We start from the raw sequence: 14,306 nt of genomic DNA, 5'->3' as shown, positions 1-14,306 counted from the left end.
GAACTGAGGTTATTTAAAATAAGTACGTGAGGGCTACCTGAAGATGCTTTCATGGAGGACTTTCTAAGGGAAACTGATTTATTCACGTCACTCATGAGGAAAACCAATCATGCAGCCAGTCCATTTTCTTGGTGTCAAAGTTTCAATATTCAGTTGGTCCTAACCACTTGGAGACTGGGAGTAATTTACAAAAGTGCAACTTGATTATTTGACCATTTTACAATTTTTACTATTCTTTGTTTAATCTTCTTAATGTAAGGATAAATTTGATGGTAATATTTTGGATATTATACAGTAAATCAGTTAACATGCTCATTCACATTTATAGCACTTAAATTCTATTTCAGAATTATTTAAAAAGTTAATTTAGCTTATGAAAAAGTAAATTAGTTAAGAGATATCATTATAGTTACCATACATTCATTAAATAAGTGTCAAAAAACTAGCTATATAAAAATTAAAAAATCACATCCAAGAATAATTTGTACAATTTTTATTAAAAGCAGAGGAGCATTAAAAATATTTAACGCACAAATATGAAACGAAGCAATATTGTAAGCATAAAAATTCTTTCAAGTAAATCTAAAATATTAAAATAATAAATAAATTTTGACGCATATGAAAATTATGCTTACAAAATTGCTTGAATGTACACATTTCCAATTTTACATTGAATGAAACAAAACGTACTGACCTATAACAGTATATCAGCAAGCATTACTTCATGTGAAACGATTTAACATACACATTTTTGCGCTTAGTTGGCAACTGTCACCATATAAAAATATGGATTTAAAGTTACATTTAACTTAATTAAAAACAAATGTATTAAAATTACTGAAATGCTTTATGTATTAATAAAAGTCATTTACCTCCATTCGCTTTTCGGCCCACTTATCCATACACAAAATTGTTAAACGTTTGAAAGGAATATTTAGTTTTCTATGAATATCAAAGAAAAAAAACTTATTTCAAAAATTTGATTTGAAGCAAACTTTCATATCTACATTTTTGCAGTGTTCTTTAGTTCCATTATTCAGAAATCATCTCTAGAAATTGATACATCCATAGATGAGGTCATTTTTTTAAGCTCACAACTAAATGTTGATCAGTGTCTCATCTTTTAAGAGTCACTTCAGTTTTGTCAGTTCTAAAAATATAAGTTAATAAATTAAAAAGGCAGTGCTGAAAATTTTCAATCACTTGGCAATTGGTTAATAGTATTTCATCCCACAATGAAATTAATATCCATAGTTGAAGCAAATTCACCAAGAATGTCCAGAAACCAAATAGAAGTCTGACAATAAACCCATTTGAAATATGGCAGCCACATATGGAAAATCAGTCAAGTAAAAGGGTTGGTTCCATATTTCTTAATCTTCACAATGATCCTCATCGGAGCCTTCTGAACAGTCCCAACGACCATCACATATCTTGTACTGTGGTATGCATCTTCCAAGTTTACAGCGAATTCCATTACATTTATCTTCAAAAAATTGGCTTGTGTGTTGTTTATCTAAAAAAAAAAAAAAAAAAAAAAAAAAAAAAAAACAGTAGTTTACATTTAGTTTTCCCCAAAGGAGAATTTTATAAATTTTTTACAATTATCAGTTATCTCACCTATCAAATTTAAACTTGCTTTAATAAAAATAATAAGGACAATTAAGTAAACAAGTTTCACATTTTCATATATTTTATCTTTTTTCAATAACAGTTTCAACATTTCTGTTATACACTACCCAATAAAGCAAATGGCATATTTAATGTAATAAAAAGTAAACACTACTAGCTTACATCATTGTCTAAAAATTGAAATTGTAAACAAAGTATGATAATTTCTTATTGCAAAATAATTCTGTCATTACTTTTTAAAATCATATTCAACTGAATTTTTAGAATTCACATCTATAATAGTCTCGTCAATAGTTTCTAGAGTTGCTTTGTAGCACTGTGTATGGTAGTCTGCAATTACATAATGAACAGAAACGTGAAAATACAAGCCAATATAAAATTTTGAATTAAATTGTTCATATCATTTACAGAGACACTGAATATGCATTGGCAAGCTAATGATGATGAGGCAGTAAGTTATATGCAACATTTGAAATAGTTCTAGTGCTTCAAAGTCAGAAGAATATGCTTAAAGAAACCTATCATTAAGGCTTGTGAAAATGTAGGATGTATTCAGGATGGCATGTTGATTATCTTTTGATAATCATTCTCAACATTCCCTGGGCTATTTACAGATCTGTGCAAACAATCCTATTATCGGAACTGAACACGCCACCTGTCACTGCCAATTTTGTCTCCCGGTAGGAACATTGCTAATTAATACTTGTAAATAAGTAAAATTCATGTTAACGGATTATTTTGCATCAGACTTTTGTTAATTATATGAGAAGTGAAAGCTGTATTTCAGTTAATATTATAAATTGAATTTGAGTGCAAAATAAATGCTGATTAAAAAAACAGATCGAGTTTTTAAATTTTCAGCATTCTGAACTTTGTATTCTAAGCTTAACACGTTGACTGCCGTGGGGGTCACCAGTGACCGGCACTCGACTCGGCTACAACACTGTAGGTGCCACTGGCGACACGACCAATAGTAAAATATATAATTAGAGTAAATATCGATACTTATAAATTTTTAAATAGTACTATTGTTGCTATAATGCTTTGAAGAATAAATCTTAAAAATTTTAATTACAAATCACAATAATGGTCTACAGTGCCTTGGGGGGGGTGACATCCACCATGAAAAATGCATTAGCATGATTATATATATATAACTCACATTATCTTCTGTAGATAATATTTCAACGTAATATACATCGCATAATAAATATTTCAAGGTGGCGTCATGGGCAAGATGCGTGTGGTAGTCAACATGTTAATTTGAACTCCTGCCCCGTTCAATGAATGCTAAAAGGATGAAGGTTGAATACAAAGAATTCAATTTTATCACTGGTGGTATATCAAAGTATGCAAAACTGCTATTTCAAGGCGAATTTGTTAAAAAGTTTTGAAATTTTAGTATTAAAATTGTGGCTTTACATATTATTTAAAGTTGAACTTTGATACAGCAAGAAATAGAGATATTTGATTTTGGCTTCATGTTGATGATATGTTGTTGTAAAAATTCAGAACCAAGATATTTTGCATAGGCTGTTATTTTAAAAAATATTCCTCTATTCAAAAGGTATATCATATGCCAAAAATTTGCAATGATTGAATAGTTGTTAGAGGGTTATAGCATATTCTCTAAATGCAAGATTGCAGTTAGGAAGATGGTTAGTATATCACTATAGGATGAAATGTCAACATCCAGCATAATTAGTGTTAATTCGAGCAGAATTAAATTTAACAAACTTTTAGTAAAATTATGTTGATAAAAAAGAATTTTTAGAAACATACATGTTTTATGCAGTATCAATTTATAGCTTTGAAGTGAAAGTGAAATGTGTAATTCTGTCAAAAATTGTATTCTTTTATAATAACAAAAAATATTTTACTTGTTATAACTTCAGCGGTTGCATGTAGTACTGATTGTACATGATGGAAGTTTTCCATATCAGATTCAGATAATAGATTTGACTGTTCAAATACCTGATTAAAAGATCCATTCATCACAGCCATTTGAAAATAAATGAAAGAAGCTTATCATCCCTCATGAAATCAACAATTTCTTATTCAGAAAAGATAAGGATTTTCAGTAATCACTTGGTGTGCAATCTACCACTTTCAGTTAGTTGTTTATTTCTTAGATGTAAATTCAAACATGTGATAAAATGGTGCAAAAAAGAATTTATTCAAATAACTTAGTGCCACCATCTAAAAAATAAATAAGTAACTAAAAGCGATAGATCACATACTGCATCATTACTGATTTTCTTCAAACATGAAATTTATAATTAGAACACTAACATCTCTTTCAGATCCTGTTATGTTACTATGTCACATTCCTTAAACTGAACAACATTTTTCATAACTCACCCAATATGCTTCTTATCCAAGAAAGATATTGTGTGACTTTTGTGTAGACACCAGGCCTGTTCGGACGACCACAACCGTCCCCATTGCTTGTTACACCTAACAGCAGCCAACGACCGTCATTGCGTTGACACATCAAAGGCCCTCCTGAATCACCCTACGTGTTAAAAATAAATATTCAGATTCTACCATGTAAAAAAAAAAGCTTTTAACTAATTTAGCAGAAACTTTAACATTTTCATTTAATTCAAAGTACACGAACAAAACTCATTTCAAGACAAAATAAGAAATTTATTTACTACAAGAAACTTTTTTTTAAATAAAAAGGCATGTTCCAAAATATTATGAATATGAATTGAAATATGTTGACAAACTTACTAAGCATGCATCCCTGCCTCCTCGCTCATAACCGGCACAGAACATGTTGTCGGTGAGATGGTACATGGTGAGAAAAATAATTTTTTTTCGGCATTCTTCTGTTGAAATTACTGGCAGTCGTACTTCTTGTAAACTGTCAGCTGAAAAATAAAAGTGCATATGTGTATGTTTGAGTGCATTACAAGACACTAAAGGGGAAAAGTATACTTTTGCAATATATTTTTAAAATATGAATATATTTATTATTTAAAATTTTGAAACAAATCATCATAAATAAGAAAATTTGTTGCCAGGGTAGGCAAATAGCTATTAGATACACTTGTGCATGATGGGTAGCAAAGTTTAAATTTCAACTAAAGAGCAAAGTAAGTCATATTTGTAATTTTGTAATAATAAAATATTTCTGTTCCAGTGTCACATAGAGAGGAGTTCTATATTGATTCATCATTTTGCATACGATTATAGTACTGGCATAATCTAATTTAAGACAGTCAAATTTTTACTATTACTGTAGATTGTAATAATGAGAGTAGACAAGGAGTATATCATATATTCTTTTTGCATAACATATTGCATGATAAATACTGAAATGATTATCAACAGTCTCAAAGACATTTATTGAGGCTATCATTTCTTTTAAATAATGTGCTTCTCATTACAGTTCTGTTGTGGAACTCCTTGCAAAATGGGCACTGCTGTTTCATTTAGCTGCTATCTCTCTCTTTGTTTTTTGTTGTAAAAGTAAAAAATTATGAGCCACTGTCATAAATGCTTTTTCCAAACTAGTAAAAAATGATAACTTAAAAATTCCTCAACAAAAACAAAATCATCTCTAGATTACATTTTGAAGTACACTTTCCTTTCAAGAAAACAGCATGAATAAACTAATGTCTTTTAAATTTTTAACCGGTATAATGCAAGGGCAGTATAGTTTTCATACAAAGCATTCTTTGACAACATGACACAAATGAAATATCACTCTTCTGCCTCCTTTATTGACAAGGAACTTAAGCTTGCTGTTACAGATAGTTTGTTAACTCTTTGTTTTTTTAAAAAAAATCTGATGTGGACATCACACGACTGCCTTATGTAATTTGAAGTTATGGGCAATTTATATTAAAAAAATCTTATGTGAACAACACTGCATGACATCCTTGTTTGACCTATTAAATTATACACATTATTTGCTGCATTTCATTCAAACTTTTTTCCTTGAATTTCATTAGACATGTATTTCTTGTTCAATTAATTCAGTCCTCACTTCACGGCAAAACATACATAATAACTCAAAACGTCTTCATTAACAATTGCAAAATACAGGAAAAAAAAAAACATAAAAGTCAAATATAGTTAAAATTACTCAAAAATAAGTAATTTGGGCAGAGGGCAAGAAGGCAAATTTTTCGATGCACAAAACTGTTTACATTTGGTCCTCAGCAGAAAAAAAGAAGGTACAGAAACTCAATTAATTCATTATTCTACCGAGTTCCACATGCAAACGAATGGCGGTTCAGTAGGCTTAACTCGCCACTTAAAGTTGTTGATCATTCTATGTAGCTTAACTAAAGGCATACGAACCTCAGCCGGAACATAATTACATAATTCAATCACTTTTAACATTTTGAGGCCGGAGCTTTGGCAGCTGCAAAAGCCTTGAAAGGGTGGGGTATCTTGAACCAAATGCTTTCCCCCATTTAAGAAATCACTTCCTGTTTGTAACAAAGATTCTTGTGTGTAGTTTAATGGATTCTCAGAGGTGTGCATCTATGTCGCTAAAGGAAGGGAAGTGTAGGGATTAGTGACCAGATTTCAAGATGCTTTTCGTCACTGAGGGAAAATTTCATGTTACAGTTGTTCTGGATTGAAACTACTGAGTGTTACACAGAAGGAAATATGTAAACTTACATTGAAGAAAATGTCCTTCTTTATATTATAGGACGTTACTTTCCTTTTTATAAAATTTTGTTTGAATTTTAAATTACGCTGCAAAATTATGTCTCTTTACTAAGTGCTTACAATAATTATTTCTATCATTATATTAATGTTATGTCAAAAATTATTTCAACTATTTGATTATTTCCTGGACAATTTAAAATTGAACCAGTCTTCACCTCAGTCTTTTTTTTTTTTTTTTTTTTTTACTGTTAAATGTCTATATAATTTTAAATTTGTTTTGGTATGTATAATCAAATATAGCTATATCTTTGAACTTTCTTCCATACAGGAAATAATTAAAAAATAAATGCTTAAAGCTATAGAAATAATTAAAAATTAAAGTTCAGTGGAACTGTTAAAATTATGCTCTATAGGCCTAAAGAAATTTTAATTTTATATAATTGTGCAGAATCTGCTTGATAACATACTATTTTTTAAGGAGGACAACCTCGTCCTTTCAAACAGAAGACTCTATGGCCACTATAATGCCCTTCCTGTCCTCAAAAGATTAAAGCAAAAAATGCACAATATACCAACTAATAAGAATAAAAAAACTAAGCTCGTCAAGCAGCCAGGTAACTGAGTGGGAATATATTTATCATAACCAAAAGGAGAAGTGCACAACTACATGTTATAGCAGTCCCATACACAGAATTTCAACGTCCTACGGCTACTCGTACTTGAGTTGTGTGGGATACGTTCAGACGTCAAGAAAAGTCTCTTCTGAGTCCATTTGACAAACCTTTTTTGCAAAAACAGTCCTTTATTTTGGCGTGTATACAGATGTCATGGGAAAAAACAACATTCAAATGGTTTTGAGAGCAGGTGAAAGGGACATTTTCTTTGAAATATAATAACCGAAATTTTTCTCGATTACAATACTTCTTCGTAGAAGGAAGTACCCTCATCTGTATCTCCACAACGAATTTCGTTCTCAATCTCCTGCAAGAAGTTCAGAGACGAAATATCATTTTTATTGCTTTCTTACTTAATCTCAAGAACTGTATTATTGAATAAGAAAGACTTAATATTTCTTTGAGCAAAACGTAATGATTGTGTTCATCTGTGACCATTATTCATGGCACTCCAAGCCACTGCCTCATACGAGCTTAAAAATACTACTATAATGGGATAAAATTCCATATAACACTATAAGAGAAATCACATACATTTATGCAATACTTACGGAAGGTATGTCCTATCTCATACAGCTTTCCCCATCCGACAACAGAGCACTGCTTACCATGCCACAGACCAGCGTCTTCACTCTCTGTAGGCAGGCAAACAGGACGGAGATAATCACTGCAATTAAAATGATTTTAGTAGTTCAAACTAGTCGAGATGAGTAAAATAGTTTATTCATCTATATGTAAACTGTACCTAAAAGCCAACTATAGAACTTCAAATTGCCTAAATAAATTATTTTATCCTTAGAACTTATATAATCTTAACACTTTTGCTCAAAATTCAAAAGAAATTTTTAAATAGAAATTTCATAAATATAAAGGCCTCAAAAAGGTGTTATAATGAAAACAGCCCCATATCATAAGAGCATCATAGCGATATTAATTTTGCAAAATAACTCGGGGATCAATATTAAATAAACACTGGGAATATTTGCCTAGAGCTGCCACAGGAATTCATGAAACAATCACATCATTAATGAAAAAGATGGACAGGACTGTCCTATAAAATAATCATAAATGCTGTTTGGAACTCCAAATTAGTCCAAAAACTTTCAATTTTCAAGATTTCAAAGTAAAAATTTCAACAGCAAATTTGAAGTGTAAGAAATTAAACGTTCCCTGTCAATGATTTTATTTTCCAAAATTGTAACTAATGTTAAATTTAGACCCTTGATTTAAATATATATATATATATATATATATATAAATCTTTAGTCTAAAGTTTTATATATATATATATATAATTTTAGACTAAATTTCTTGTATTCTTTTGGATTTTTATCTTGAATTGCATTTTTTAATGTCAGTTATCTGGAACTTTCATGTATCTGGCACTGAGCATCTTCTGAGCTATCAGGAAAGCTTGGGAACTGTCAAATTCTGGAAACATGAAAATTCTGAATAGCTGAGCATAAAAAAAAATCAGAGTTCAAGTTAGAAAAGCAAAATCAATGGGGACAATTTCTGCTCTAAAATTATAAAAGCAGTCATCTTATTAGCTACTAATTTGAATATTAAAAGCTTACATTTAAAATTACATATGATTTAAAAAAAATTATTTGAAACATAAAGATGACGTTTTTCATAGGCTTAAAACATTGATCTGATTATGAAATCCCATCGAACATAAAAGTTGGCAGAAATGTTGCCAACAATTCTGGCAGAAGTTTAAATGAACAGATTGTTCATTATTTAGTTAAATAATGATGAGGCACAAATTATGGATAACCCATACAAAAACTTAAATCGTTTGTCATAATTGTTCATGTTTCATCACTAATTTATCCAATTCAAAGTCATGTATCATGGCTTTTATTGATGCTGTAACTCTGAAAATACTCAATTTCAAGCAGTCCCAAATATTAACCTTTTTTTTTTTTTTTTTTTTCAAATGCAAGAAAAAATTGAACATAAATCATTCCACATAAAAATTAAACTGGCTTCCTGAGAATTAATAAAATTTACATTAAACTGAAATGAACATCTTATGGTTGTATTGTGATGTCATGCTTATCCATTATTAGCACTTAATAAACACTGTGCATAAGTTTTAAAAGTATTACGAACTCTATGATGGTGGCACAAATCTCTCATTTACTAAATTGGGGAGGTCTGAAATTCTAAATTATTCCAGGTACTTGAGCTTTCCAGTTAGTTAAATGTTGGATTGTTGGGGTTTTACTGTATGTAGACACAGCTTAATATGATTACTCAGATATAGTTATTGAATTGCCGAAGTCCCACTTGCTCATATACAAAAACATGGAAAATACATCACTTATTATGATAAACTTTTCAGTTAAAATGATGAGACTATTACAGAATAAATGTTTTTGAACTGAAGTAAAGTTCCCAAGCAAATTCAAAATAAAGTTTTTCATTCCAAAAGTATTTTTCCTGAAGATAGGTTAAGTAAAATTAATGTTATTATATTTTGTTTTAATATATTATATCTGACACTAACGCACATCTATATTTTCAAGCAAAATTTTTTAATTTTAGTTATATTCATTGTATAAAGCACACCCTATTCTTCATGAAAAAAACCTAAAAGATACGCATGCAATGCTCATATCTTTTGAGGTCACTTATTCGAAGATTTATCCTAGCCTTTCGAACAATGGAATACTGAATTGACAAGTGATACGAGGAACAATATGTGTACGGCTTAAATGCTTGAGGGAGTAATTATTCCTGCAAAGAGGGTGGATTGTATTTGATGTAGATGTCCAAAAGAATGCTATCGTAGGATTTCGAGAAAAGAGGGGATATAATTTGGAGTAAGAATGCGCTAAACCTGAATGAATTCGCAGAATTAAGATTCAGATGTTTTCTCTTTCTGTGGAATCAGTGATTTTAAAGTGAACATCAAAGATTTTATTAAAAATACAGTTAATCCAGAGTTCCTTTTGTAGTAAATATGGTTTCTGCCAAAAGAAACTGCATAGTGCTGGTTGCAAATGCAAAGTCATTCAGTTTGTGAAAGAAAATGGAAATTGTGGTGCAGCAAGGTGTTGAGGAAAGATAGAACAGATGATGATTATTTATTTATGGATCAGAGTAACAATGATGCTGGAGATGAAACAGAAATCGATGATGTGCCTAAAGATAAAACAGAAGACGAACTTTTCATGTCATCCAGAAATGAAAAATTATTTAAGTTCAAATGGTATGGTCGTTTTTTTTTAAATAGACTGCATAAGTGTACATAAAATCTAACTTTTGTATCCTGACTTTTTTCTTATTTTTAATCTATCATTTTTATATCCGATATATAATGAGCACCGGTAAATTTCAATCATATTTCTGGTGTTAAGAGTGAGCATTATAGTGTGTTATACATCAGAAAATCATAAATTCAAAATCGGAAAGTATTTTTTCAGTAGGATCATGGTATTATTAAGGTTTGGCACACCTGAATGAAAGATGGTGAGGACTATTAAAAAATTATAAAATTCTTCCACTTCTTTTCATGAAGTCTATTAGCCCCCTCCCTCCAAAAAATGAAATTACCTTTAATTGCTTCTCATGTTTTATTTTCATATTTGGAGGGATCTTTATTAAATGCAAAATTTTTATATTAATAATTGATTTAACTCTTTTACTTTTCTCATTACAGAATTTAACTCTTTTACATTTCTCAAATCATTCAAAAAGTCATTTTATCTGGACTTCTTAAATATACTTTTTAAATTAAATAAAATAGGTTTCTAATGCCTTATAATTGGCATACTTAAAATTTATAAAATAGGTTTCTATCACATTAGAATTGGTACAGTAAAAGTTCTAAATCCGTACTTGTTGGGGCTTCGGTTTCGAATTTGGGATTTTTCCAATATTAGATAATCAATTTAAATCTAGTAAGATGTCATGCAGAAATTTGGTTTATGAAATAATGAACTATTAATGACCTTAAAAGAATCAAAATTCCTCCCCCCCCCCAAAAAAAAGAGTTCAATAATTATTTCTTTACTTTATTAAATATTTCTTTTAATGTAAGTTATTTAAGTTGCTTCATTTTTGGGGACTTACTTTTTCTTTAATTCTACAGAGAGACATAATTTTGTATACAGTTACAAAGTTTCATTGTTCAAATTTTGTAACCGCTGTGTTCGAGAATCCTAACTAAATTGTCTTCATTCTCAACAACCTCTCACTTTCTTCACTATCGGTAGAGATATTTTCTAGCTTAGAACCATACTATAGATTTCGCTGTCTGTATAGATGACCGAGATTGCAGCATTTTCATTGCATTGGAAAATCTTCCATTATATCATCTTCATTTATTACGACTTCACCACAAATTCCATTAACTGAAAAACTTTGTTTTTTTATTAGTGGTATCTGAAAACCTTCAAATTTGTGAATATCATCATTAGCTTAGCTAGCATCCACTATTAACAGATGTATCACGAGACTGGCAGCTAAATTTTGCCTTTCTTTTATCATATGCTGATGATGCTAAACCTGAATTGTATTAGTTCAGTTATTTATTATATTTACACCTATTTCCGATGCATGCTTATCCGAGTCCTGAATAAATAAATTCTCAGATATACTTAAGGCCTATCCACGGCCAGGCATCTACACCAGCTCTGGCATCGGTCCTGTGCTTATCTGAATAACAAATCAGTTGTTCTCAAATCAAACAGCACTAAATGTAACCTGATAGCCTATGAATATCATTTGAAAAATATATTTTTTACGCGTGGAAAGAAATTTCTCTTAAATTTCTCCTCCTTAACACATTTATCACTCGAGGGCACAGTTAACTGATGTCTATAATCATCACCAAGCATGATGTCAGTGTGAAAGGTTACCATGATCTTTGCTATCCAGTTACCAATATTTAATAAACAAATTTTTTAGACATCACCACGTGAGTCATTTTTCTAAAGCTGCCATGTGTTGAGTTATGGTGTGATGAAAAGCAAAAAATAATGGTACTTCCTTATTATAGGAGACCCTAAAACATAATCACTCATCAAGTCAAATGTAACATATAGTGAGGTCCAAGAACATGTGGCGAGATTTTGGCAAAATATCTCAGTTGATTAGTGATTCAATCTTGAGGGCCACTATAATAAGGGAATACCAAAGTAATAAATTACGCTAGTAGGTGCCAGAGATATAAATTATTCAGTAGGTGTAAAATCAACAATTTTTCAATTCAAGTTTCAGATGTATGGCAAGCAAAAAGGCAAATAGTAACCAGATTATTGATCATACAGATTTACACTAATAAATGATTATTTCTTCAGTCTGGAGGTATTTTATTTAAAGCTGAAGTAAAATTAAGATTTTGGAACTCACCATATGCTTTTCTATGAAAAATTATCAAATGTGCATGTTTAAAGCATAGCAAAAAATTTCTAAAAAGAAAAATACACTCAAGATCCAAAACATTATGACCACCTGTCAATAACGAGTTGGGCCACCTTTGGTGTGCAACACAGCTTCAACCCGCCTTGGCATGGATGCCACTAGTGCTTGATAGATGGCCCGGAGACAGATTGTACCAGATGTTGTAGCAACGGTCACACACATCTGAGATATTGTGAATTGGGGGTCTTTGACCTCTGATCTGCCGTCCCATGACATCCCAAATGTGTTCTATCGGACTGCGATCCGGTGAGTTAAGCGGCCAGGACATTAACTGGAAATCAGCATCTTGTTCCTGGAACCACTCCAATTGTAGCCTTGTGACACGGGGCATTGTCCTGTTAAAACATTCCCATTTTCAGCTGGAAAAACAGAAGCCATGTAAGGGTGCAACTGATTCGCAATGATGTTCAGATACCCTGTAGCATTCATGGTCTGCTCTACCACAATCGCGAGTCCCAGAGATCCCAAGAGAACGTTCCCCAGAGCATAATACCACCACCACTGGCCTGTGTATGACCTACTGTGCATTGAGGGAGCAACTGTTCGCCTGAAAGATAGCGTATGCTGACACGGCCATCAGCGTGATGAATGACAAACCCTGATTCATCTAACCAGGCAACTCTCTCCCATTGATCCATGGACCAGTCGCGATGTTCCCGGGCCCAGCACAGGCGCAGTTGGCGATGATGCTTGGTCAGCAAAGGCACACGAGTGGGACGTTTGCTGCGTAGCCCCATATCCAACAGTGTCCGCTGAACAGTGTGCTCCAATACTTTTCTACTTGGCCCTGCATTGTATCCGGCTGTCAGCTGAGCCACTGTCTGGCTCCAGTTTTGCTTCACCATGCGAGACAGTCTCCGACAACCTTTTTCTTTGATAGTGTGTGGACGTCCAACACTATGTCGTCTACTGCTGGTTTCACCGTCATTCATCCACTTTTCATACGTACTAACAACTGTAGATCGCGAACAACCCACGAGTTGTGCAGTTTCAGAAATACTTGTTCCGAGCCTTCGAGCCATTACAATCTGCCCTCTATCAAATTTGCTTAGATCCGCAGCCTTTCCCATCACACACAGAAGTAAGTGAAAGAATGATTCTTCAGACTCTCCAGCAGCAGTTAAATACCACTTCCACCTCATCACGTGCCTTCCACGTCATCCAAGTGCGTTCATCGCAAAATGTAGGGCTGGTTATAATGTTTTGGCTCTTGAGTGTACATTTGCTGGTTGTCCAGTGGAGATTCAGATTTTGTATCCTATATTTAAAATTTGTTAATCTGCCTCTTGTGTATATTTAGTAACAGAAGTTTGCAATCAGTGGACTTCTATACATATTTGTAATGTTGTTATTTTGTATTACAAAGAAAAATTATCAAATGTGCATGTGTAAAGCATAGAAAAAAAAATTTTAAAAAGAAAAATATATTTGCTGGTAGTCCAGATTTCAGATTTTGTATTGTATATTTAAAATTGGTAAATATGCCTCTTGTATATATTATTTAGTAACAGAAGCTCGCAATCAATGAACTAATTTCTATACCTATTTTTAATATTGTTATTTTGTATTAAAAAACTGCAAAATCGCTGGAGCTTGAAAACAGAAATTCATTTTGAGTTTAATGTTACTGAACAATAAAAATTAATTTAACAGAGTTTACAGCAGAAAGTACTTATATCAAAAATGTGAAATATTAATAGTTTTCCATAATTTTAAACAGTTAACTGTTTTTGAGATGTTTTCTTGTATTCCAAAGCCTTCTTATTCCAAGATTTTCAATAACTTATTAAAAATATAAGATGCCTTTTTTAACATTAAATATACTTTGGTAGCAATGAAATGTCATTTGTAAAACCTTTAATTTGTAATCATCATGCACTGAAATTTCTAAAGCAGAATCAAGCCTTTCATAATTTGAACTCGAAATTATTT

General features: G+C 31.6%; 1 protein-coding gene across 3 annotated transcripts in view; it reads right to left on the bottom strand.

Moving 5' to 3' along the window:
• Positions 1–478: 478 nt before the first annotated feature.
• The window catches only part of LOC118183464 (uncharacterized), a 194,202-nt gene continuing 180,374 nt past the window's right edge, over positions 479–14,306 (bottom strand). For all 3 annotated transcript variants that reach the window (XM_085812641.1, XM_085812644.1, XM_085812643.1), the window contains exons 17-20: positions 7,490–7,605; positions 4,369–4,508; positions 3,994–4,147; positions 479–1,516 (exon numbers count right to left, since the gene is read on the bottom strand). In XM_085812641.1, coding sequence (XP_085668767.1) covers positions 1,374–1,516; positions 3,994–4,147; positions 4,369–4,508; positions 7,490–7,605 — 553 coding nt within the window. In that variant the 3' untranslated portion in view covers positions 479–1,373. The remainder of the gene's footprint in view (positions 1,517–3,993; positions 4,148–4,368; positions 4,509–7,489; positions 7,606–14,306) is intronic.

This window comes from Stegodyphus dumicola, chromosome 3 (genome assembly GCF_044657685.1).
Source record: "Stegodyphus dumicola isolate Sdum_Otavi_A_Nest chromosome 3, ASM4465768v1".
NCBI classification, from domain to species: Eukaryota; Metazoa; Arthropoda; class Arachnida; order Araneae; family Eresidae; genus Stegodyphus; species Stegodyphus dumicola.
The sequence above is the reverse complement of the archived record's forward strand: the minus strand, read 5'-3'. Positions and strand labels throughout refer to the sequence as shown.